The sequence below is a fragment of the Schistocerca gregaria genome, unplaced genomic scaffold, assembly GCF_023897955.1.
Source record: "Schistocerca gregaria isolate iqSchGreg1 unplaced genomic scaffold, iqSchGreg1.2 ptg001160l, whole genome shotgun sequence".
NCBI classification, from domain to species: domain Eukaryota; kingdom Metazoa; phylum Arthropoda; class Insecta; order Orthoptera; family Acrididae; genus Schistocerca; species Schistocerca gregaria.
This window is the reverse complement of record NW_026062491.1, coordinates 14,113-38,895: the sequence shown is the minus strand read 5'-3', so window position 1 is coordinate 38,895 and position 24,783 is coordinate 14,113. Positions and strand designations below refer to the sequence as shown.

At 42.1% G+C, this 24,783-nt stretch overlaps 10 protein-coding genes and 2 long non-coding RNA genes across 12 annotated transcripts; 6 read left to right on the top strand and 6 right to left on the bottom strand.

Moving 5' to 3' along the window:
- Positions 1-1,613: 1,613 nt before the first annotated feature.
- On the bottom strand, positions 1,614-3,272 carry LOC126329090 (neo-calmodulin-like). The gene is made up of 7 exons (XM_049996118.1): positions 2,960-3,272; positions 2,759-2,844; positions 2,552-2,627; positions 2,342-2,446; positions 2,018-2,202; positions 1,850-1,908; positions 1,614-1,765 (listed from the first exon to the last, which is right to left on the bottom strand). The coding sequence occupies exons 2-7, from the start codon at positions 2,759-2,761 to the stop codon at positions 1,735-1,737; spliced, it is 459 nt and encodes a 152-aa protein (XP_049852075.1). The 5' UTR covers positions 2,762-2,844; positions 2,960-3,272; the 3' UTR covers positions 1,614-1,734.
- Positions 3,173-5,221, top strand: LOC126329091 (uncharacterized). The gene is made up of 3 exons (XR_007562165.1): positions 3,173-4,440; positions 4,505-4,922; positions 5,000-5,221. It is a non-coding gene; the product is annotated as an uncharacterized LOC126329091 (long non-coding RNA).
- Positions 5,222-5,487: 266 nt separating this feature from the next.
- On the top strand, positions 5,488-8,386 carry LOC126329086 (mitotic spindle assembly checkpoint protein MAD1-like). The gene is made up of 4 exons (XM_049996113.1): positions 5,488-5,685; positions 5,776-5,890; positions 5,985-6,064; positions 6,131-8,386. The coding sequence occupies exons 1-4, from the start codon at positions 5,494-5,496 to the stop codon at positions 7,892-7,894; spliced, it is 2,151 nt and encodes a 716-aa protein (XP_049852070.1). The 5' UTR covers positions 5,488-5,493; the 3' UTR covers positions 7,895-8,386.
- Positions 7,964-8,665, bottom strand: LOC126329089 (uncharacterized). The gene is made up of 4 exons (XM_049996117.1): positions 8,576-8,665; positions 8,361-8,455; positions 8,165-8,244; positions 7,964-8,085 (listed from the first exon to the last, which is right to left on the bottom strand). Exons 1-4 carry the CDS (start codon positions 8,663-8,665, stop codon positions 7,964-7,966), a joined length of 387 nt encoding a protein of 128 aa, XP_049852074.1.
- A 710-nt stretch (positions 8,666-9,375) lies between these two features.
- Positions 9,376-10,095, top strand: LOC126329088 (uncharacterized). Its single transcript, XM_049996116.1, has 4 exons — positions 9,376-9,486; positions 9,557-9,717; positions 9,787-9,889; positions 9,995-10,095. The coding sequence occupies exons 1-4, from the start codon at positions 9,387-9,389 to the stop codon at positions 10,093-10,095; spliced, it is 465 nt and encodes a 154-aa protein (XP_049852073.1). The 5' UTR covers positions 9,376-9,386.
- On the bottom strand, positions 10,086-12,185 carry LOC126329087 (V-type proton ATPase subunit H-like). Its single transcript, XM_049996115.1, has 5 exons — positions 11,717-12,185; positions 11,541-11,643; positions 11,361-11,439; positions 11,224-11,292; positions 10,086-11,146 (listed from the first exon to the last, which is right to left on the bottom strand). The coding sequence occupies exons 1-5, from the start codon at positions 11,927-11,929 to the stop codon at positions 10,156-10,158; spliced, it is 1,455 nt and encodes a 484-aa protein (XP_049852072.1). The 5' UTR covers positions 11,930-12,185; the 3' UTR covers positions 10,086-10,155.
- A 285-nt stretch (positions 12,186-12,470) lies between these two features.
- LOC126329066 (uncharacterized) lies at positions 12,471-13,973 on the bottom strand. The gene is made up of 2 exons (XM_049996094.1): positions 13,910-13,973; positions 12,471-13,684 (listed from the first exon to the last, which is right to left on the bottom strand). Exons 1-2 carry the CDS (start codon positions 13,910-13,912, stop codon positions 12,518-12,520), a joined length of 1,170 nt encoding a protein of 389 aa, XP_049852051.1. The 5' UTR covers positions 13,913-13,973; the 3' UTR covers positions 12,471-12,517.
- A 98-nt stretch (positions 13,974-14,071) lies between these two features.
- Positions 14,072-15,074, top strand: LOC126329067 (uncharacterized). The gene is made up of 4 exons (XM_049996095.1): positions 14,072-14,289; positions 14,366-14,504; positions 14,571-14,675; positions 14,738-15,074. Exons 1-4 carry the CDS (start codon positions 14,130-14,132, stop codon positions 14,931-14,933), a joined length of 600 nt encoding a protein of 199 aa, XP_049852052.1. The 5' UTR covers positions 14,072-14,129; the 3' UTR covers positions 14,934-15,074.
- Positions 15,075-15,134: 60 nt separating this feature from the next.
- LOC126329074 (26S proteasome non-ATPase regulatory subunit 13-like) lies at positions 15,135-16,626 on the top strand. The gene is made up of 4 exons (XM_049996103.1): positions 15,135-15,276; positions 15,390-15,559; positions 15,619-16,010; positions 16,072-16,626. Exons 1-4 carry the CDS (start codon positions 15,185-15,187, stop codon positions 16,561-16,563), a joined length of 1,146 nt encoding a protein of 381 aa, XP_049852060.1. The 5' UTR covers positions 15,135-15,184; the 3' UTR covers positions 16,564-16,626.
- Positions 16,627-16,647: 21 nt separating this feature from the next.
- On the bottom strand, positions 16,648-17,115 carry LOC126329094 (uncharacterized). Its single transcript, XR_007562166.1, has 3 exons — positions 16,995-17,115; positions 16,792-16,904; positions 16,648-16,727 (listed from the first exon to the last, which is right to left on the bottom strand). It is a non-coding gene; the product is annotated as an uncharacterized LOC126329094 (long non-coding RNA).
- Positions 17,116-19,921: 2,806 nt separating this feature from the next.
- LOC126329073 (uncharacterized) lies at positions 19,922-22,496 on the bottom strand. The gene is made up of 2 exons (XM_049996102.1): positions 22,323-22,496; positions 19,922-22,167 (listed from the first exon to the last, which is right to left on the bottom strand). Exons 1-2 carry the CDS (start codon positions 22,365-22,367, stop codon positions 20,377-20,379), a joined length of 1,836 nt encoding a protein of 611 aa, XP_049852059.1. The 5' UTR covers positions 22,368-22,496; the 3' UTR covers positions 19,922-20,376.
- A 68-nt stretch (positions 22,497-22,564) lies between these two features.
- Positions 22,565-24,541, top strand: LOC126329085 (asparagine synthetase domain-containing protein 1-like). Its single transcript, XM_049996112.1, has 2 exons — positions 22,565-22,668; positions 22,746-24,541. The coding sequence occupies exons 1-2, from the start codon at positions 22,609-22,611 to the stop codon at positions 24,471-24,473; spliced, it is 1,788 nt and encodes a 595-aa protein (XP_049852069.1). The 5' UTR covers positions 22,565-22,608; the 3' UTR covers positions 24,474-24,541.
- The last annotated feature ends 242 nt before the right edge of the window (positions 24,542-24,783 follow it).

Sequence of the window (24,783 nt, the reverse complement as noted above, 5' to 3'; positions counted from 1 at the left end):
CCCGCTCGTGCAGTTTGTTCAAATACAACTCGCTCTGCGGGGTGACGAACTTCACTGCGCCACCGCCCGTGTTGTACGGAGGAGCGTCGCGGGAAATCAGGTTTTTTTTTACAACTAAAATGCCAGGCGTACAAATTCCACCGAGAAATTTGTGCGGAGATAAGAACAGCGCGTCCGCATAAACTAACCCTCTGTCCTGAGGATCTTGCGCAATCGGATTCATGTCCATTAGGATATGGGGCCCAGCCGTAGCGAAATCCCAAAAAGACCTGGCTTGATATCGATGTAGCAATTTGCAAATCGTCGGCACATCCTGAACAATTCCTGTCACATTCGAAGCGGCAGAAAAGCTGCCAATTTTCAAAGGTCTATTTTGATATTCAATGAGACATTGTTCCAAGCGCACGAGATCAATCTCTCCTGTCACCGGATCCTCCGGAATGGATACGACGGTGCATTGAGATTCTCGCCAAGGCAACAGATTACTGTGATGTTCATGCAAACTAACAAACACCACGGGACGTTGGTCGTCCGGTAACTCGGGACGGTCCGGCCATAGTCCCATCGACCTGATCAAGTGATTGACAGCCGCAGTCGCACCATTTCCAGTAAAGATAACGGCATCCTTGTCGTAACGTGCATTAACTGAATGCGCAATAATCGTGCGCGCCTCTTCAACAAAAAGCGACGTCTGATGACCCAAGAAGCTTGACGTTGTGTGGGTGTTCGAATACAAAGGCAGCACTTCGTCTCGGATGTAATCTTCTATAAAGCTGAGCGCCCTTCCAGAAGCAACCCAGTCGCTATAAACTATCTATACTTTTGTTATTCAATCCCCTCCGAGAAACTGAGGGCGAGGGAATGTGCAAATATGTACCCTGTGCTGTCCATATGGACCACTGACCAGTCGAAACTGACCCAAAATCCCCTTCCGAATGTTCTTGATCAGGGCATCACGATCAAATGGCGCTGGCGGTACGAAATTAATTTAACAAGCATGTCAACAAAGCAGTACATAGGCTCTCACGAAGAAACATACCTGACAGGTTGTTCATAGGGTTTAACAGAAGCTGGCATAAAAACACCCGAACAATAGAGTGCGAAGCGAAATTTAGCGCCTCCAACAGAAAAAAGTATGATTTCTTTTTTTAAACTCCAAGAACCAGCAGTATTTAGTCATCACATACTTGATTTACACCATGTAGAAGTCAGCCAGCTAAACGCACTTCAAGGTTACACCGGCATACATGGTACATTTGTTCCATGGTGATACGTCAATATACACGGTAGTAGGACAGTTTTACAATGTGTGTTGCTCCGAATCCCGCGTAAGGCCGAGAAACACAATTAAAAACCATTTTTGCGTCATCGGTCACTCCTTTTCACCGGGTACTGTGCTCTCCTACATACATACAGTTTTTTGGTTTATTCTTAGTCATGCGCGAACTTGGATAACAGTCTCATAAAGAGGAATACAGTCCCGCCTCGTATATATATAGATACATATATTGTACTAACTTTATTTGAAAATCAAAACAAAAAAAATTTGAAGTGGTATTTATTGACAGGACGCATGCATCAACTTCTACAGAGCTGTTTATAACATCAATATATCACGACAAATGCGCTTCCTCTTAAGTTTTATATCTTGTTATAGTGCTCAACTTTTTCATCATTTCAAATGAAAGAAACAGCAGCTGAGAGCACACAATATTTGTTTTTGTCAGACCCAATTTATTTGAACGAATTCATTATTTGGACAAATCTAAAAAAATAGCAGATAAGTCAGTTATGGATTGTGTCTGAGTATCGAGCATCCAAGCCGTAAATTTTAAATATTTTTTCATACTCTTTGTAATCTACACATCCGTCTCCATCCGTATCAGCTTCACGAATCATTTCGGAGATCTATAAGACAAACACGCCGTTAGAGGGGGCATTCAGTATGAAGTGCATGTCTCTCTCTATTGATACAATATATGTGGCACAAAAATTAACAGCCGGATACCCTGCGTACATCGTTGTCGCTGAGAGCCTCACCCAAACCCTGAAACACCGCACGCAGCTCTGGAAATTCGATATAGCCATTCTCGTTTTTGTCGAAGGCTTTGAACGCCTCTTTTAGAATTTCTTCTTCACTAAGACTGTGCATATTATTTGACATCGTTTCGAGAAACTCTGAAAAGCTAATTAACCCATCACCTACAGAGAATTGACGGGTCCCATCCACCATTTTCAAATACAAAAAGGTCAATATATGCTCAGAAATTATCTGTACGTAATACAAAGGGCGTAACAGAGCTAACAAAAATATACGCTGAGTCAACGAAAAAGTGCATACCATCCTTATCAGCCTGGTTCATCATATCGACCAGATTAGATTCGGACGAATCCTGACCAACCAAGGTTCTTATAACTGCTGCTAGCTCCTGTAATGTGATTTTCCCTAATATATCGCATATGTAGTGATTATGTTCCAGTAATTAAATTAGCTCTTATATAAAAAAACCAACCACACTGAATGAAAAGGAAGGATGGGGCTTTTACCTACCATCTTTGTTCTTGTCGAACAAATTGAAGATTATATGAAGCTCATTTTTTTGTGCCTCGTTGAGTTCTAAAGGTTCCTTTGAAGAAATAATGAGTCAGAGATATATGTGCCTGCAGCGCTGCATGCTTGTCGAAATATATGAAGGTACGAAGCCTGTGATCAAGCTCTTAAAATTCATATAACCTCGAACACAAAGAAGTTAGGTACCATCTCTTTGTAAACGAGACAAACAATAGAACAAATTTAACCTGAAGATTAAAATAATTTTTTTTTATACACCAGCTTGCAGCCTTCTTGGTACATGAAGCGTTTAAACAAAAAAATCTATCAGCACACATAAGGAGACAGTGTGGTCGTTATGTGTACTCTCCTTCATATTTCGAAAAATAACGTTAAATTTAGACATACAAAAATGAAGTTGTAGCTGACTTCAAGTAATCTATTACATCGATATCAGCCATGGCGAAAAGTTCACTACCGCTCCAAGTAGATGCCAATACAGTTAGATTTGTCTTTCAGAAATTAGGAAGCATAATATTGAGCAAAGATGATCTACATTAATTATGTTTCTTATGCTTCAAAAAGAGAATATTGCGTATGGCACTTCTTTTTTGAGCTTTTACAACTTTAGCTTTCTAACAAGTACATGGACGGTCATCCGCTTGAAAAACGAAAATTTGGATAGAAGATATGGTGTAGAGATATAATTAAATTTACGAATAAATAATATGTAAAGGTCATGCATTTATAACTTCATTAGATAGATGGAATCATACAATAGAGCTCCTCCCGAGAGAAGAATATCTTCGATACCTCAAAAGTCACCAATATAATATGACAAGTTTACCTTTTTCTGCCATACACCAAAATACGTTTATATCTGAACCTGAAGATGATAATGATGATGCAATTAGACTTTGGCACCCAAAACTTCGTAATTACCAGAATCTTATTTATCGAGGTAGTGCGCAGGCGTTGTTCAATCCCCTGAGGAGTACGCTCGCCGCTGTAATTGGCAATAAGTTTCTATGTTGACAGAGGGCCATTTTTAAGTTAAAACTTGGAAAAACTTAAACTTTCGGCCTTCTATCTATTTCGGCATCATGCATAGAGAGAGTTCCTCGTTGTTTTCGATATTTTTCTTGTGTCTGCTTGATAGATGAATTTACTGAATTAGTGCCAATAAAAGACCAAATTCAAATAACTTAAATTTGCAGGCCGCATTTGTCAGAACAGATTCGAATTGTGTCATCACCAGATGCAGAGGTAACCTCTTCATAAGTTGGTCGTAACTACATGTAAAAATTTTGTCACTTAGAAAAATAAACTCAAGAAGCCAACTTATCCTGTAGCCTGGGATCCAGAAACATATCTCGGCAACAAGTCCTTCTTGTCTTGATCCATCGTCTCCAAGTCGACAAGAAGCAGTCTTCAAAAGCAAAATTTGAGATCTTTGCCCTTTCTTCAACAGAGCGCATGAACAGTCTTAGATAAGTAAGTTTTTTTTGCCGTTATTGGCGTCTCAGTGTGACAGAAAACGTATTTAGCGATCTTACAATACTGGTGACATTACATAATTTGAGCAAATTCACGTGGGCTACAGGCATACAAAGCATAATATATACGGGATTTTATATTTAAGGAATACAAATAATGAGGTGTTTTATACAAGGCAACTTATGCACTTTCAAGAGTTGCAGACACAAAGAATGTCAAGTGTTTAATTCGTGAATTGACAAATACAAGATGCTGATGATTCAAAAGAATATTACTATAAATCGTAGTGATTTAGGCAGTAAATAGCTCTAATTTGTTTTTTTATTGTCATCTATTATTCAATCAAGAGGAGTATTTACCTGAAGCGATACCAAAAACAACATACCATTTGTGTACGTCATCAACTGCGGATTAAAGCTCGCTTTTTTTTTTGTTTCTAATTTTTTACATTTTTAGCAGTTCAAAGACCTGCTGCAGTCCTGTTATTTTGTGTCAATTTAGGAGTTTAAGATACCGTTCACTCCGCCTCTTAATTCTTTGGGCAATTTCTGTCTTTAAAATCGCCCCTATACTGACTGTTTCATGGCATCTGATCCTACTGCCAATCAGAACATGTTGGAATTTCAAACAGCTAAAAATGACCAGAAAAACGAATGTAGGGACGAAGGCAACTCATCTTGCGCCTTCAAAAGAATAAATACAACTCCAGATTACTCTAATCCGAAAATCGCAGCCCTGAGAGACCTGTTAGATAAGACCATAAAAGTGATATTAAAAGATGGTCGTATAGTGCTGGGAAAGCTCTATTGTGTGGACTGGAAACGAAATATTATACTACGAGACGCCTATCAAGCATTTACAAATTTTTATAAACGTACGTAACTATTTTTAGGTTAAAAAAAGCTTGCAGTCAACAAAGCCCCCTATTCTAATATATATACACGGTTTTAGTCGAAATAAACTTGAATAAAAAAAAACCCGAGCCCGGACTATCTTCGACACGCAATTTGGGCTCAATTTTGATCTCTTACGATTCAATAGTTGACATCTATTTGGCACGCTATCCTAAAGACATTGAATCAGCTCAGATCTAATATTGTAACAGATATATACAAAAATCTGGCTGCAGCTCGAAATTAAAATGTATTATAAAAATCTGAAGCTTGAATGAATTGAACTCTCGCCCGATTGTTGATTGCAGGAACTGGTGGATTACGGTGTTCTAAAATCTATAATTGAGGCTTGTGATTTACATCTGTCTCCTTCAACCTCTTTCGTACGCCACGGGTCTACGAAGGGTTACAAGTGTTACATATTAAGAAAAAGTTACATGTCCATCTTTCATTTTCACCGTTTATATAGGCTCTCTCTTTTTTTAGCAGGTTTGCTTTAAAAACCAAAAATCTTAGCACTTTTTTAACTTTTTGTTTTTCATTATCTGGTCAATGCCGACCTCTGGATCCATTCCTCCTTCAAAGCGCCCTAAAATTGAGACCACCTCCCCATTCCATTCAAAATTCAATATCTCCTCACCCAGTTCTAGGTCTGCACACCTCGCAAACCGGCCTTTCCCAACTGGTATCCTTCAAAATTCTCCTATGATTCATTCAAGCCAAAAAAGTGTCCACGCGGAATTGGTATCGATTATGTGTCAAAACAGCGTAAATGTGAGCTGTGTCCCTTAAAAGCTTAATTTTGTGTTCTAATACTTGAGCTTTGACCTTAAGGATAATCCATCTGGTGTGATTGAATCTCAACAAGCTCTGCTTGAAAAATTAGAGTCCCAGTTAAAGCTGGTGATAACTGAGAGGGATGAGCTGGCTAGAGAGGTAAATACGAAAGGTTCGCAGCATATTTTCTAATTTAGACAGGTCAAATGTGCTTCGTTTGGCGACAGTCTTTGGCTATTGTAAGCGCGGTTTAACGTGTTTTTTAGAGTCGACCATAAGAGCCTATGAGAAAGCAAGAGGAGAAATAGAACAAAAGAATTTGGCCGCGCAAATAAAAGTGGAAGAAGTACGAGAAAGTGTTAGATAACTAGAACTTTCTTTTGGTGTTCTACAACTGATTTTTATTATCTAGAATGAAATTTTAAACAAGGCACAAGTAAAAAAGTTGGAATCAGATATTGCCGTTATGAAAAAAGAAATAAGCGCATTGACAGCTCGTATTGCTAAAATGGATGGTTCTATGAGAGAGGTCGAAAATCAAAACCAGAATTTAGAAAAATGCAAGCTCGAATATCAAGCTCAGAATTCTTTGCTAGAATCGAAGCACAACATCTCCCTTGTTTCCATGGAGAGGTTAAAAAAGGAACTAGAAGAGCTCAAGTACCAAAAAGACCTTCAAGAGCAAGATTTTCGGGATAAGATGAGGCATGAAAAGTTGCTTGTAAGTTCTTTGCGACAAGAAATCAGTACATACGAAGCGAAGATTTCTAAGACGATTGATGCTTCCTCTAAGGTGCAGGAACTCGAGCAAGTTGTGCAGCATCAGAACTCAAGAATTTTAGAATTAGAAAACATCATCAGCGAGCAGGATAATCGCTTGAGTGCATTTAAGAGCTTAAGTAATCATCTTGAGAAGGTAGAACAACTGGAGCACCAATGCAAGAATTTAAACGCAGAGCTCCAGATGTTACGGGCGCGAGAATCTAACATTGCGCTGCTCAAGGAGCAATTAAAAAATGCTCAGCTCGAGCTTCAGGTTATGAAGGAATCTACAAAAGACTTCACTCGAAATAAGTTGGAGCTCGAGAAGCTGAGTATAGAAAATGCCTCTATGAAGTCTTTGCTGGGTGAGATTGAAGGTATGGAAGAAAGCGCATCTATCAAGGAGGTTCTTAAGGACCTGAATTGTCAAAGTCGTCGACTTATGAACCAGAATGGCGTTTTAAATGCTGAAAACAAGAGATACAAGGCGATGGTGGAGATATTAGAGACCAATAACAAGGATTTACAGATGAAAGTGTTGGATCTGAAGGAACTACTGAGGTCTTCAGAGGAGAGCGTTCGACATAAGGAGGTCATTATTCAAGTGCTAGAAGATGAGAAAAAGGGATTGAACGAATTGCTTGACTCATACCAATCATCAGCGGAGTCCTCGTATGATGAGTTGAAGGTAGAACGGGCCAAGCAGTTACAGGAACAGGTTGAGCGCAAAGACGAGATGATAGAAGAGCTACAGAAAGCAATGAAAGAATACAAAAATCGTCTTTTTCAAGCCGAACGGCAAAATAGAAAAGTTTGGGATGAAAAACAGACGTTAGAACATAGGCTCGGAAGAGGGGATTATAATCGTGAAGAAGTGAGAGTTGTTCATTTGGCGGTCACACCGGCGATGATTATGGAACGACGAAAAAACGAAGCGGAGCTCAATCAATGGCGAGCACAAGCAGAGTCTCTTCGCAAACAACTTGAAATGGTACAAGATAACAACGCTATTACGGTTGCTATGAGTCAATGGACAAAACTACAGAGCGAGGTGGAGGAGTTGAAATACAAAAATAGGGAGCATGAAGTTTACAAAAATAGGCTGTTAACCATGTTCAAATCAAAAGTGGACATTTTTAAAGCCGTCGTCTGCCACGTCTTCGGATGGACAATCGAACTAGATGAAAAGGCCGGACAAGTCGTGAAAATAAGAAGTGTATATAGCTTACCGAAGGATGATGAATATTTGATGTTTTGTTATCAGAAGAACCAAATGATCATGCTTGAATCTCCTTTTTCTAAAAGTCTAGATGAAAGCATTACGTCTTTACTTTCGAAAAAGCATTCATTGGCAGGTGTTGTAGGAAAAATAACGGTCTCAATGTTTGAAAAGTACAGATGCAGAACAAGGTAAAAAACTGGTGAAATGTGCTCCCAAAATCAGATAAAGCGTTAATTTTCAGTCTGTCTGGTAGGCGATGCGTTATTTTATGCCTTTCTCGAATGCCTCTGCTTGCTTGTTGAATATTTCTGACATGTAGGTCACTGTTTTGTGCATAGTCTCCAGAGATTCTTCGAATGTCTCGAACGCCGTCTCAGGCGAGTCTACAAGAATGATTTTAAACGTCAGTGGTTGACACACACCATAGACTTCTCCCAACCCTTCTCTGTAAGCTGCACCTACCTGGAAAGTTTTGTATACGTAATTGCATGACCTCGTTTAGGGGATGGGGGATGTCATATCCGGCATATTCAACGTTTGGACTTCGCCCAATAAAGAAAAAGTGTCACACGTCCAGCGTATCATCTATCGTCAATTCTCCGCGTTCTCGGCAACCCATCGAAAAAAATGTGTATTCTATTAAAAAAAAAAAGCGTACTTTTTTGCCAATGTATACCGCAAAAAGTTGCCGATGGTATGGTCTTCTCGATATAAAGTAATGCAAGCAGACCGATCATCTCCTGGATCAACGTGCTTTTCAAAAAATCAGAAATTACTGTTGCATCGCATTTTTAGCTTGCATGACAGCACACAAGGCTCTCAATAGTTTGAAAGAGATCATGTAAGCACCGCAAATCCCTGTGTTATTCTTACAAGGTTAAGGATGTCGTCTTCGCACTGGCTAGAAGAACCGCCGGAATTGGCATTATCGGATTGAGAGGGTGGCTTTTTACTGGGCTCCATGAATCCCGAAGCAAGAAGAAAGACAATGCGCAGACAAAAACAAATTTGTCGATAAATTGGGTCGTCTCCCCAAGTGTGCACCGGAAAAACAGATTGTGTTGTGGACTGAGCTTCTAGAAACCAGCCTCCCTCGTAAAGAGTGTTACGCAATTCACACAACCAGTTTGTCCGAAAGATGCAGTTCCCGTTCTGAAGGCTGCTGCTAGCTCTGTCGCCTAGACTGAGGTTGGAACCAAAAAACGCGTTTCTACAACGTTGGCTTGCTTGCGTCTTGAATGAAAGCCGGTATCTGTTTCGATAATGCTAGACGCGCTGGTGCAAGAAAATAACCAGGGGCAAAATTCTAAAAAGGGACGATGTGTTGTGGCTTTTTTTTTGGGCACTCTGAAAAGGACAGTTAACATTGACTCCAAAATTTTGCATTTCCTAATTTGGTAATTTCAATTTCAATCTGGGACAAACTACATATGCATAGATTGGCGTGTATTCTAGGTGGACATTAGGTTGATTGGGGGAGTCGCAGTTTTGGTAGGGTGTGAAGTAGCTGAAATTCATACATGCACATTCCTTGTCTTCGGGAAATACAGTTTTTTTGCCATTCAGGCTAATTTGTTGCTCAAGGCTATTGTGCATGTCGTTGAGGTACCCAACGGAGAAAAAAAATTTTTGACGGTTTGGGTATATTGTGTGGATAACTGAAATAAAGATTCAGTACAGCTGAATGCAGAATTCTTTTTGCAATCAAAAATTTCCCTTGTACTTTAGTGGAGAAGTCGTTCATGGATACGGGCGTGGAAGTACTCAGCTTGGCTACCCGACAGGTAAGATCAGAGGACACATGTCGTTCAATAGGAGGGTGATACATATATGTACTGACTTTGTGTCCCTCAGCAAATATCGACACAGTCAGTTTGAAGGAATTGAAAGAGGTTCCTAAAGGCGTTTATTTTGGCTATTGCCGACTGAACGAACAAGGGGAGAAGGGTGATGTTGAGCCGATGGTTATGAGCCTCGGGGAAAACCGGATGTTCGGAAACACCGAGACAACTGCCGTATGCCCTTGTGTCCGAGATTTTGGCATGCACAAACAATTGTATAGAGGATTAATGTTTTTCAAATAGGAAGTACACGTTTTGCGTCAGTACGACCACAATTTCTATGGAGCGCACCTTCAAGTTTCTGTAATTGGATACATTCGAAAGATGCAGATGTTTCGCTCGGTGGGTACGTGCTTCGGAGAAGAGGGAGAGCGCGCAGCTTTCCCCATCAAGCGGTGCGGTCGTTTTTAAGCCGTTTTTTGTGTATTGACATACATTGAAACGCACACAGACGAGCTCATCGAGGCCATAGGAAACGATATTCGAGTGGCTAGAGCAGAACTGGAAAAGCCGGAGTTGTCTGCTTTTCGAGAAGATCCATATTTCAAATAATGTATATCTTTTTATTAGAAACTGGTGTTCTTTCTGTAGAGTGTCAAGGTGAGTGCAGTTCTAATCTTGTGCCAAGAGTTCCCAGTTGATGATCATGAACTTTTGGAGTGCGAGCAGAGCTTCCTTTTTGACTTCTGCATCTGGATGGTCAATCAAAAGGATGACAGGCGATTTCAAATCGATCTGTTTGAGTACGAAGTTCCTTTGCGGGTGAAATCTGATGATTTCGCCGACATCCCAGCAGGCTACAGCGAGAACTTTGGAAGAGACATTCGGGTCCCTGAGTATCTCGATTAGTTTTCTAATGATAAAGTAGTTGTTTTCATCAAATCGAGAGATGTTAGAGTGCCAAAAAGTGGGTGATTTATGTATTGGAGAGGACATGTCAAGTTTCAGACCTAGAACTTCGTTTTTGTAAACATCAAAGGAGGACAGATTGACGACTTCCTTTTCTAAAGTAACCTTTAATGTTTCCAGACTTTCGCTAATATCCTCGTCGCTCCATTTTTTTGTGGAAAATATGTCTATACAACGCATGATTCCGTAGCTGATCATCATTTGGTTGTTTTGGCCGACATTTAAAATGTTGCAGAGTGTAGCTAGAGTGAGGCGGATGACTTTGTCCTTAGAGACATGCTTGAGGATTTCAATTAAGTCGGAGATGAGAACGGGGTCTGTGAACGTCCATCGAATTTTCTCTTTGAAGGACATAAGCCAGAGGCAATGCATGACTTCATAGAGCAATTGAGTGTTTTTGAAATCTTCAGTGTGAAGATGGACGTATACGGTGAGCGCTTCTAGCCCGCCCTGTTCCCAAAAAATGAATCGGTATTTGGAAACAGTCAAGATCTTTTGCAGGAACGTCATAGCCAGTTTTTGTGGTAGACCTGTTGAATCTGAATTTTTAGTTGAATCAGGATTTTTAGTTGGGTCAAAATTTTTAGCTGGGTCAGAATTTTTGAGTTTCGATTTTTCGTTTGAGTATGCGATCTTATCGCGGAGCCACGTCAGAAGGAATTTGGCGTCGGAGTTGTCTATGTTTTCCATCCCGCTTGTTAAGGAGAGGTGGTAAGTGGAAATTATATGCTCGGTGAGGAAGAGCGAGTTTGGTTAAAGTTACGGGCGTACAGAAGCAGGGTTGTATATATCATGCAGGTTTTGTATGAGACATATGCATCTTGATCTTCTAGCAGCAATCTACAAGAATACGTTTTGTTGGTGAGGCTTGCATCAGCCGGCTATGTAGGGCGATATGATAGGCGTACGATACGAGGGGGACGAAAGGTAGTTCCTGTTTTTTGTCTTGGTACAGTTCTTGACAGTACTTCACAGCCAGTGGGGACTCTTGGTTTTTTTGAACATTGTTATTCGATTGTGCAGCATCGATGGGGAAGAGTGAATTGTGCGCGCAGAGTGTGCTGCGACGAAAAATTATTTTTTTGTACCTTTGAATGTTTTGTGTAGGAGAGCAAGTAAGAATCTTAGGTAATTGACGCTTCTCACCATCGACAGGAATGAGAAGAAGGCAGTTGCCCACTTTTTTTTCAGCTTTGTGGGAGATAGACAGAGTGAGCGTATGGTTTTTGGTGCGAAGTGTGTAACATGGAGCTACAAAGCGCACCTTTGCCACCAAATCGGCATAATTAACGTTAGGTCCGTTGAACTTTTGCAGAGTTGCGGTGTACTCTTTGTCTGTAGATGAGAGGTAGTTCCAATCAATGCCGACAGACATAACATCTTTAGTCGAGATGATGCCCTTACCAGACAGCTGTTCATAATCGAAGCAGGATTGTTTTTCCTCTGTGTTACCGTGGGAGTGTTTACGAGTGAACATCGGATCCTAGAGGGTGAAGTGCACAAAGAAGGGTAAAGAGAGAGAATATTATATCACCACAAAACACCACAAAATTTCGCAGCTGATTTAATATGCGAAATGAAGGTCGTGGGTGATGTGTTGCTGTTTCTATCGGCTGAGGGGCAGATGGTGTTGGGAGTAAGTGTTCATATGAAACGAGCCACGAGTTGAGCACTGAGATAAAGGATAAAGGCTGCAATGATACCTTTTCCCGGTTGAGAAAAGAAAAGAAAATCGCGGAGTTGAAGGTTTTTTGGATAGAAGATTGTAGTACACACAAAAAGTGAGGTTTTTTTTTGCGTACTACACTCTTCAGAGACTGGTTTCCTGAGAGAGGTGGGGTGTGCAAGCGGGTACAATGGCGCTGTGGCGCGTGGTTAGGGGGTGGCGACTTCGCCGACACGAGCATATCAAGGGGGAACGGCCCTAGAAAGTTTCCCCATCTTTTGACCCGACGAACTGTAGTGTGTACACAAAATGGTGCTGTAAGTTTGTAAGACTTTACATAAAGGCAAGAGCATTATTTTTTTTGTGCGTGTTTGTGTAGAGGTTGTTTTATGCAAAGGTTTATTGCGGTTTGAAGAGGGAGATGTAATCCATCATGGCCTTTCGTCGTTCGATGGCTTTACGCCTTTGGATGCGTTTGTTGTCCTTTCTCTTTTTGATGATTTCTGGGCCCAATTTTTCGTCTCTTAGTTTCTTTAAGAATTGTTCTCTGCGGAGTTTACGCCTGTTCCTCAGCATGGCCATGTAAGGATTGACTTTTTCTAGAGCACTGGTGTTTTTCCATAAGTTGACTCTCTTTGGCGCGGGGGCGGGCCTAACCTTCGGTCTCAGGACGGTCTGCACTTCCGGGGAGTAGACAATCCTAGAGATATCGGTGTGAGTCATTTTTGGGCGCGGAAGGATGAACCCAGACTTGAATTGAGATGGTTGTCCTGGTTTACCGAAAATTTGGTCAAGTGCTTTGAATGCGCCTTCGGTCCATATGATAAATCTCCCGACGTGGCCTCCAGGTGCTAATTGAAGGATGTTGAGGTAGTGCACGTTGACGATGTTGATACCCGGGATGTTTCTGAAGGGTTTGAAGACCTTTTCGTCATCATACACGAGTAAGGGACCACGTCGTTGGACGTAGCGTCGGTTACGGCGGCGTCCTTTTCCAGCTCGGAAGGTCTTGCTGTCGATGACTTTTTGAACGTCTTCGTAGGCATGAATGGCTTTGAGGAGGCTGACTGCTCGTTTGGTCTTTACAATGTCGGCGAAGGAGCTTTTAGAGACGACCAAAGGGATTTCCTTGACTTCTGAGATGCGGTGACCTCGAGCTTGTACGAGAGACGGGACAGCCGACGCGGCAAGCGCGGAGCAAACTGCATAACGCCGCTGCTTGCGGTTGATACGACGGTGCCATCGACGCCAAATTTTAGTGGGGGCAAACATTCTGCCGCCGCGACACATGTTTCCAAATGCACCCTGACCAGATCTGTTGGTCCCACTTCCAGACACACGAGGAATACGTGAAACGGCTCGACCTGTACCCCAGGATTTGGCGGATGTCTGTTCACCGGCATGAGGGGAAACGGCGTATGGCTGGCGACTGTTTCTTGCCATGCTGAAGTATATGGTATTAACGAGGTCACTGCGTATCGGGGACAAGAAAACAGCTGGGAGCTCGACGTTCACATCGCCTTCGCTAACACCACCTACATGCTGAATGGTCACAAGTGGACGTTGCTTCAGAAGAGAGAGATTTAGTTAGTGAAAAAAAAAGTCACGGGAAAAAAAAACTTCGATGTGGGAAAAGGGATATGCCTTCAAAAACACCACAAACGATTTTGGTAACCAAAAAAAAACCAAGATCGAACCCACCCCAGTAAAAGCAGCTCTGGTTTCAACTGGTTTAGAGAACCATCACCTAAAAAAATCCAGCTCTAGCTCGACATTCTCTTTAGCACGTACCATTTTGACTCCAACCAGAACCTAAAAAAACAATACAGGAGTCTGAGGGTTAGTGAAGATTACGATTGCAAATCACAAAATTTCAAAAAATTTACTCTGAGCAAAAAAAAAAAATTGTTGATCGAAAAACTATTTTTCTCTCTCCCTTCACCTTCGGTTCGTATATCGGTACTCTGCTGCATCTGCGCATTACCAGCCCTCTTCCATACGCCTGTTCAACATGCGCGATATCAATACGATGATTCAGGTCGTAGACCACCTGACCACCTTCTTCAAAACAAATGAAGACTCCGAGAAGCTCAATGACCTGTACAAAATCCAATGCTCCAATTACACAGAAAGTTCAAGACACTGCGCAGAACTGATGGATGTGGTCAAGAGTACGAAGACAAGTGCCATCAAAAAATTTTAATCGTTAATTTTTGGTTTGACCGTTAATTTTGCGAACTCAATCAGGCGTCACCCGACAGGTTCGAAAACTCGAAGAAGACATTTCGACCTATAAAAGCAAGAAATATGACGTTCGGAAGGATGAATTTAATGCTCAGAACGAAAAGATGATCAACTCCATCAATCGCATGAAAAAAAAAATCATGTACGAGTTTTTCTTTCTCTGTCTGTGACCTTTCAGATGTTATTGACCTTTTCCATGTTTCTCTAGAGCGTACAAAAAACAGATCAAAGAATTGGGTACCGAATTGAAAGAAATCAAGCAGCAGATTCACCAATTGGAAAATTCTAAAGGATACCAATTACGAATGCTAGTGTATGTTAGGCTTTCACCACACCCATCTATCGAAATCTCCTCTAAGCATTTCTCTTCTTCAGATATTCGCAGAATCTTTACAAAATCATCACCAACATCACCTGGAACGAGAATGAGTCTTCCAAAATTTCTGGTGTCATATGGAAAAAAACAGAATCTCGCAGTTTTGAATTCGACATAGAGACTCACACGTCGTTTGAACTGACCAATCTCCTGTGGGATCTCATCGATTCACAAAATGTTGAAAAAGCATCATAATACGTGACAAAATTGTCTGAATTTTGCCCAGGCTCATGAAAGTCTCTTTAGACGCTTTGTTTGAAGGATCGTGTAAATAACATTTGGACCGGCGTATACATTCTCGATATGCGGATTTCCCTCTGTCACGTTAAAGTTGCAATCAGCCATTGGCGATATAAAAAAAATAAATAAATTTTTTTTTGTACATATGTCATTTCATCAAAAGGAGTTTTGTTCTTCAGGAGCGCTTCGGATTGCTAGATGTACCCATGAAAGTTGCCGAGAACTTCTCCAAAATTTCTAAACAGTTGCCAGAACATGGCGAAATTATCGCTCGCATGCAACAATTTCACGAAAAAAAGTATGCATGTTTTTGTATTTTGGATACGATTTTTTTCCCTATCTTCCTTTGCAAATTTTACTCTTTGATATACCTGTGAGAACTCACTGCTAACGATTAGACATTAACTTTAGACTGTGGCACCAACTCACAGAAGAGATTGTCAAATTTATTTGGCTCGACAACATAGCCGCTAGAATCGATCTTGTACAGTTTTACAATGAAGTCGTGTTAGATTTCGCACCGCGGATGAACCAGCTACGACTTTGTCAGATAGCATCAGAAGTTTGTTACCACATGACAGGTAAGAAAAACGACTCAAAAAACGAAACGTTAAAAAAAAAACTAACTTTGATTATGTAGATCCAAAAAAAAAACTTGAGTTCTACGAGAAGCTGTCGTCTGCAAATCATATTACAGATGATGCGGAATCTCACATCTTTGCTCTGTCACTTTATGTCAGAGCACAAGTTGAAAATGGACTTATTACAGAGGCTATGGCTGTATTGGATGAATGCGAAACAAAATTGTCGGATTTGAACTATGCTGATTCGTGTGTACATGCAGCCTATTATAGAGCCAAAGCCGCCCTCTATCAATACAAGCAGGATTTCAGCGAGTTTTATTCAAACGGTCTGCAGTATCTAGCATATGCTCAAGTGGAAATGGTTCATGCATCCGATCTGGAAACACTCGCCTTAGACCTTGCTTATGCTGCATTGGTTGGAGAGAATATTTATAATTTTGGTGAATTGGTACGTTTTTTGTTGTACAGAGGAAAAAAAAGAGAGAAATATATTGACAACTTTTTATTAGATTGAAAGCCAGATTTTGAATTATATCAAAGGCGGACCGTCTGAATGGGTTTGGCAAACCATAGAAATGTTTAGCAAAGGTGATATTGAAGGTTGGGAGTCCTTAAAAAGTCGATGTTCCAACCAACTTTGTCAACTTTTTCATGGTAATTATGAAATTTTAAATCAAAAAATGGCAACTTTGGCTGTCATCGAATTGATTTTTAACAGACGCTCGTCAGACAAAAACATCAGTTTTTCAGATATTATGAATGTTAGTAGGATCGGAGCAGAAGAGGTCGAATTGTTGCTTATGAAGGCGCTCAGTTTAGGGCTGATTCGGGGACGAATCAATGAAACTGAACAATTTATTAACGTGACTTGGGTACGCCCTCGCGTATTACTACCATCTCAAATTGAGGCAATGAAAAATAGGCTGGATAGATGGGGTGAGACCGTCAAAGACGCACTGAATTTGATAGAAAATCAAATGACACCAGAATTGATTTCATAAAAATTTAGAAAAAATACTTCTGGGAAAGAAATATGAAATGCAGTAAATATTCTATTACGTGTATTAGCTTATTTGTATTTTTGTGGTTTTTTCAAATTGCCGGTATGCGATTCTAAGATGGTTGCCAAATCAGCCCTGAATTTTGCGATGTCCTTTGGTCGAATCTAAAAGGCAACGTGAGCGAGGAGGGTACAATCTGTTTTATGCCCATGTGTCTAATGCGCGTACCAATGTACTGAATTTTATTTTTTTGCGCCCGCTTGCACCATCAGTTGCACGTATCAAGCACATATTTTCAGTCAGTCGAGTTTTTTGTTGATGGATCACAGTTCCAACTGGAACTATATAGAGAGGTCCAAGTTGAAAACCTGAAAGTCAGACTTTTTGGCTGTAAAAAAAAAAGTTTACAACATAGTAATACATAGTAATACCTTTTTTGAACGAAATGTATACGGAACCTGATTCTATACAATGATCGAAAAGTCTTTTCAAGCTCACGATGAATGTTGACTCATCCACAAGAGTCATGTCCTCGTAGGGTATCTCCTCTATATGGGGAGAATAAGCTAAACAAACTGACTTTATAGGTACAAAAAAAATATTTAGAGTCCTGCATAAGAGAAATGAGGTCGGGCGTACATACATGCATGTACACAAGCATTTTATGGATATATTTCAATATGTTTTGGTTTAGAGAATGCAAAAAAATTCACACATCCATTTTACCTTAACAGATTGACTCTGCGGCGGTGTCTTAAAAGCGTCTCTGGCGATCTTCATAGAAGTTTCCACTATCATAAACGAGTTTCGTTATGGAATTGGAAAGCTATGTTTTGTTGAACACCAATGACCGGGAGATTGTCGGGAGCTTTTTCTTGACGAATGAGCATGTACTTGTGACTGTCCAGTCTCAAGGAGTGTATATGTATAACGTACGTTTACAAAGGGTTTCGTCTTTTTTACCTTTGTGGCGTCATGCATAGACGGACGACGTAATGATTTGGACAATTGACGCCTCGCCTTATAAAATTTCGTACTTTGGCCTAAATCTTGATTGACCTCGAATTTCGAACAGATTCATGATAGGAAGTGTGTTAACAGTTGGCTTTTTGGTCCATCTAGCTATTTTACGCATCATGCAGTTCAACATCCATTTTCCCGAGATTTGTTGGCCGTTCAAGATGGTCGGTATTTAATTCGATGGGAAGAATTAAATACCGAACTCAAAAAGGTGAAGAGAAAAACTTTCAAAGAAGGCGACATCTTTTCTATTTTGGTGCACCCGCAATTGAAACAGGATTATATAGTTGTTTTTCTGAGCGGCGCGGTCGCCATAGGCGATCGATCTATGGCTTTGAAGCACATAATTCATCTTGAATCTGAAAAGAAAGAAATTGTTTGTTGTGTAGCGGTCAAAATCGTGGACAGATACATACTTCTCTTCCTTGCAACGACTGTAGCTTCTGTCAAGGGCCAGTACATACTTCATGTTGTCCGGTACGCACTGAATTCCCAAACACTACAATTCAGTGCGGAACATCCACTAGAAGCTCGAAATGGCAAGACAATTACAACTATGGCTTTTGATACTGACAGTCTATATTTAACGGCTTTATGGGAGGATGGCTGGCTAGAATTTTATTCGCTGAAGAATTTGTACGAATCTTTTTCTTTGGTTAGATCAAGGTCTTATTCTCTTAACATTTTTGGGTCTCCAACATCTTGTGCTTCCTCTTTTACTGGCACATGTAATCAACCGAATGACTGTTCGGATGGAAAAGTGACGCCAAACACTCGAGTTCCCGCCGCTCCATCATCTGAAGCAAGTGACAACAATATAAAATCTGGCATTTTGAAGGAAGGTCTAACTGTGTTTGTCGGGCCGGCGGTCGCTCGTACCGATGGAGATGAAGACAGCAGTTCAAGGAACAGCTTTTGTGTCATGGTGTGGGACCAAAATTTTGGCACAGTACACGCGTTTGTTGAGCTCAATAATCATCTGGACATATCTCCTGTCCATTCAAAGCGCATCTCGTTCGAAGACGGTAGTGGCGTATGCAAAGCCATTCAGAAGTCTGGGCTTCAGTCAGAAAGTCGAGTTGATGGGAAACTGTCAAACGTTACTCAAGTTCTTGTAGATCAAGGCAGTGACATTTTGTTGATTGGTTTATCTCATCACATTGTCATTTGTCAAATTTTCACGACAACCTCTTCTTTAGCGCAGTCTCTTGGCAAGTACGACCTAACTCAAAGCTTTATCAGACAGAACGACGAAGATGAAAAGAATATTCTGTTGTACGACTTCGCATCTAATATCGACTACAGCTATGAAAATACAAAAGCCAAATTTGTGTTGGTAGGTCGAGAGGGGTTTAATAGGGCATGCGGTGAAGCGCTTTGTGAAGCGTCTCAGGTGCTTGACAAATTGGTCAACAGGACCAAAACGCCGGATTTGCAGTCATTTATGTACGTTTTTGAAGGATACGTTGCCAAAACAGATCAACTCATGCAAGCCAACCTCTCGAAGTCATTGCCGATTGTTTTTCCATCATTCGACAAATTCCTCAACCTTGCTTCTTTCGCAGAAGAGGCCGCTATTTACATTGAAGACCTCGGGTATTTCGAGTTGGGCAAACATGCCACGCTGCAAGAAATTTATTACCTGAAAGCCACCAAAGAAAGAAATCAAAACCAACTAGATCAACTTCGTCATATGAAGCTAAATTTTTCTGAATTTTTCTTATCTAAAGTTACTCAGCGTTGTTTGAACGAAGATTTTCTATATGCCCCGTTAAAGCAGCTCATAGAAAGCAAACGGCTAACCTGCCGATTGGTACCCAACTTGTTGAAAAAAATCATGGCCAGTCGCCAATTCGACCTTCTATTTGCTGCTCTTGCGAATATACCTGACATCTCTGAACTCGATTTGATCTCCATAATCAAATGGCTCTTTCGAGAAGTCGAGCCGACTTCTCTTCAGGCTTTCTTTAATGAGTACAAAAACCAGTCAGAATCGCTGCACCTTTCAACAACCACTGACATACTTTCTCTATCCACCAAAGAATCTAAAACGACTGTCAGTCGGCAGGAGTTCGATAACGCTGCCGATTCCGAAGACCATCAGGGTTTCGATCAAACTCCGATCCAAATATTTTTGAACGCTATCATCAAAGTGCCAATCAATGTCATCCTCATGCAGTCCTATATCCGTACGCTCGACCTGAAAGAGGCCATGGAAATTTTGAAATATGCTTCATCTTGTTTGGAACACCGACTCAGCGCATCAATTTTATCGCGTACTGGTCCAGATAGAGAAAATATGTATTTTTCAGTACCCAGTTTAGCAAGTATTACGACATGGGTGAGCATGCTGATCGATGCGAGGTTCAGCGAATTTATTTTGGTCTCTGACTGCGCAAGAATTCTAAAAAGCATCAATTCAGCACTTTCAAAGACGATAGAACTTCTAGACAATATGCAAAAATTGAGAAATAGCCTGGTCTACTACTTTGATCTAGATCTCGTAACGCGTGATAAGGCAGCTGAATATTCTATCGAGATTTTTCCATTGAAATGAGAAGGAAGCAATGCCGCATTATTTTTGCAACGCGATGTCTGCGTTAACGTCTTGGATTTAGCAATGGCAAGAGGTCTCAAGACAATTTCAACTCTTTCATATATATATAATACATTTAGCGTACCAGCGTTTATTTTTTGTAAACTTGTAGCGCCGCGCGCCTCAAAAGATCACTATAATATATACATACCCGGCTTGAAGAACTATTTCTCAAAAGATGTAGAATTGACAAAATTTTAACGACTCTTCTCGATTTGGTCACTTTTTGTGTTTAACAGTAAATCCATGGGCAAAGCCTTTTGTTCCTTTATCCGCAGCATGTCTGCTACTTCCACTCCAAAGCACTTATTTTTGGCCATCTCAAGGATGATTTTGTATGCGGCACTATCGCCTCGTTTTTTCAGAAGCTCCAAAGCGGATGCGATATTAGCCTTTCCTGGCAAAATGTTCTGTTCTAACATTTTGTTGAGGGTTTCCAATATTTCAGAAGAACAGCATCTTTTCTCGATCATTAGGCTCAGATAGCTCCTCCAGGACCTATCTTCTGGTTCAGTTTTTAGCTCGTCTCGTATTTGCTGCATCGTCGATCGAACTCCTTCGAGGTCTTTGTTCATAGTATAGGCGAGTTGAAGGCAGTAAAAAGACGACATATCCATCTCCACTCCTCTTTTTTTAGCAGACGAAAGAAGGTCTTTGACCAATTGGATGTCCGGGATTCTAGCTGCGGCGTTCATGACTATGCTGTAGGCCATAATGTCTAAAGGAATTTCTGTTTTTTCCAGATTTTTAAAAATGTTGATTGCCTCTTTCGCGTATCCTTGTTCTACGAGCGATTTGATCAGAGTGGTCGCAGAGAACATATTGAGCTCCTCGTTTGCAAAGAGTTTGGAAAGGATTTTTTTTTGTGCTTCGACGTTACCGGCCTTTATGTATGCAATGAGCATGGTAGTGAGAGTTTTTTCGTTATGATGTATATTTTTTGATAACATTTCCTGTTCTATTTCTATGGCCTCTTGAATTCTGTTACAATTGACGTAGCAAGACAGCGCGATAGCATAGTCTGAAGGCAGCAGGTCTAGGTAAGATCTTGCGGTTTTCAACAGAGTTAAAAATTTCGGCATCATGCTGGGGGAGACTCTCTTTAGAATCTCGTTGAAGGTTGTATTTTGTAGCAAAAGGTGGCACGTTTCTTGTCTGACAATTTCGACAGGTGTGTTTTTTGGGAGGTGAGCCATATTTTGTTCGTAATCTAGTACGAATTTTTTCAGGACGTTATACAGTTCTGAGTCTTTGATGGCTAAGGACGCCAGGGCAATTACGTAGCACTGGGCAGTAGGTTGGATAGTCTCCTTGGAGAGAAGCAGTTTCCAAACTTCGCGACATTTGGCTTGTTCCTTTTGGGTGCCGTAAAATTTCATCATCATGGCGAAGGTGTCAATGTTTGGTTTCACATCTGACGCGCCGCTGAGTTCAAATTTCAACAAATCGTTCCAGACTTGCTCTAACAATTCTTTTTTGCCCAATTCTGAAAGGACGGAGATGACGTTGTTGACATGTGATATGTCAATTTGCCGAAAGCATTTTATGAAGAGGTAGACATTGTATGCTAGCGAGGGTCGTCTAAGGTTTTTCGAGGTCTTGAGTAGAGAGGATATGAGGTTTGAGTAGGGGTGTTTTGAGTCCGATTGGCATAATTTGATGTCGTGTTGAGATGTTCCAGAGGGAGGAGTGCTTTGGCTGGTGTTTTTGAATGTTGCACTAAATAGAGCGGCGGCGCTCGCGTGCTTCTCTTTTTCGATTAAATTGACGATCTCCCAGGCAGTGTGTGGTGAGATAGGTTGGGAAGAGTCAAGAACGTGAGCAGTCGGCTCGAGATTCGGATGTCTGAGCGGTGAATGATTGCAGAACGAATTTAAGCTTCGTGTTTTTGGCGTTCGATAGAATCGGCAAAGAGCTGTTGTGCGGCCGACGGGAGGCAGTGGTGCATGTAAGCGAAGAGAGAAGGGTGACGGTCTGAAGTGATGCAGCTTCGGGGATAAAAAGTAAGTTTTTTGAGCAGTACAGTGATTCAATGTGAGGCATAAAAAAAAGGCTCATCTCTACGCTTGCGCGTGTGGGGCTAAAAAAAAAGCGTGTATGTCGTGTTTTTGTGCGTCATACGCGCATATATGCGTATACATACAATGTAGGGGGTCAAGAGAGATTGTATGCGGGGGGACATAGACATATGGACGGGTTGCTTCTGACAAGGTTCGTAGCTTGAAGTAGAGGAAATTCGACGGGTGATTAGCACGCGAATACGGAACTTCTGAACAGGGAAGTGGGAGCGGGTGAAAATACGGACGAAGTTGGAAGTTTATCTGGAGGAAGAGTGTTTGCGTGAATTAGATTTCCTGAAGATTTTTTTTTTTTGCCTTCATTGAGAGGCTCGCTTGTTTTATGCGAGGTCGTTTTGGGGGGTCGCGTTTATGTGCGGCATAGCAGCGCTGATTCGCGTCCGCCATGGACTTACGAGAAATGAGTGTATGGTACGTGAGCGTTGGGGGGTAAATATTTACACCGCGCGTTTGACTTACCGTTTGAGTCGCGCGTGCTGAGGATCTAGGGTGAGGGGGAGGATTGCAGAGGTTCCGTCGGTTTATCTGATGGGTCTTTGGAGGAATGGAGCGCGACGCCGCCCGCGGGGTTGAGTGAGTTGGATATTTCGGATTTTGCATTGGATCTTCGCCGACTGCTTGCGAATCGCGGACGAGGCGGCTACGACAGCTTGCGCTTTTCGGTTGATGAGAACATGGGCGAGAGCGTACTGGAGGAGGGGGGAGAGGAAAAAAAAGTGGAGGTGGAATTCCATGGGTACAGAGAGTCGGCAGCACGGCCTTCAATAACTTCCAGGCGTTTGTTGTCATCATGGGCAAGTCTAGACGGGAGAGAATCGAGCATAGAGGGCGCATTGTTATGGGACGGGGAAGATGTTGGGGCGGATTTTTTGGAGAGAATTTCGCTTTGTGCTGCCGTCCAAGGTGGCATTGAGCCGTGTGAATTGATTAGGCTTATGTCTAGCGTTGAGGGTCCATGGTCCATGATTTACTATTCGATGAGAGAGCGCGCTATTTGGTTTGGGAGGGATGCGCGAGGTCGTCGCAGTCTTTTAGTGGGTTCGGTGAGGGGTGACTCAGATGATAGGTTGGAGGTGATATGTGTGTCATCTGTTGCGATGCATCGTGCCGGATTGGCCATAAAGTGGTCCGATGTGGACACGAGGGGTTTGTACCGATTTGACGTTTGTCAGAAACAAATCAAGGTTTGCCCTTGGCCTGAAAAGGGTGGTTTGCGTTTTCGCATTGATTTATGTAGGAGTGCTCAGCGTCCGATGGATTTGGATCAGAGAGAGGTGAGTTTGTGTTCTCTAGTGGATGAGTTACTTCGCCTTCTTCGTGAGTCGGTCAGGTTGTGCATTTTTCCTCGAGGCGGAGCTCTGGCCTCTTCGAGCGATTGGTCCGCGGATGACGCTCACGCGGACGTCGCAGTGTTGTTCTCTGGGGGTCTTGACTCGACAATTTTGGCCGCGCTTGTGGATTTGGAACTTCCGTCTTGTCATTCTGTCGATTTGATCAACGTATCTTTCGGGAGCGAGTCCGAGGTCTTAGAGACGCCGGATCGCCTAAATGCCACGGACTCTTATCGCGCGCTGTGCGCTGCAAGCCCAGATCGTCCGTGGAGACTTGTACTGGTGGACGTTTCCAAGGAGGAGCTTCAGGAGAACCTTCCCCGCATTACGTCTTTGGCGTATCCAAGCGACACCATCATGGACATTTCTATCTCCGCCCCACTGTGGTTCGCGTCTCGAGGCTCGGGCGTAGCCGCGAGCGTTTCTTCCAAGCCGACTTGCGGCTGGGCGCCCTATCGAAGTCGCGCGAGGACCCTGCTTGTGGGCACGGGCGCGGACGAGCAGTTCGGGGGGTATGGAAGACACAGAGTCCAGTACCGGAAGAACGGGTGGGAGGGCCTCCAGAACGAACTAAACAAAGACGTCGCGAGACTTTGGAAGCGAAATCTCGGAAGAGACGATCGAGTACTCAAAGACCACGGGAGAAGGGTGTGTCTTCCCTACCTCGACGAGAGACTCATGTCCTGGGTTGCCGAACGACAGTTGTGCGATTTGGTCGACATGGACTTGCCCCCTGGAGAAGGCGACAAGTATTTGCTTCGCCTGTTGGCGAAGAGACTCAAGCTCGGCCCCGCTTCGACGCTTCCGAAGAAGGCGATCCAATTCGGCACCAACATCGTCAAGCAGATGCCGAGGGGGAGAGGAACAGATGCATTTGTGCTGTGATTTCAGCGATCAAAAAGTCCCTGACGCAGCTGTCGAAGCAGCATAACGGTCCCTTTCAAAAAAAAAAACGTACGATTTTTTATTTTTTTATTGTTTTTTACGACTTTTTGTCGAAGTTTTGGAGGCACAATCGGGATACCGCCCCCGGTCAGAGGATCTCTCTTTGCTTGTCGTGGCGCCAAGCATGCTTTCCGAAACGGGCGTCGACAAAAGCCCGGATGCGGCGGCCGACGGGGTGGCACCGGAAGTTTCGTTCGAGTGTCTGATCGAAGCCCATTTTCAATCTGATGAGAATGCCTTGACCGTTTGG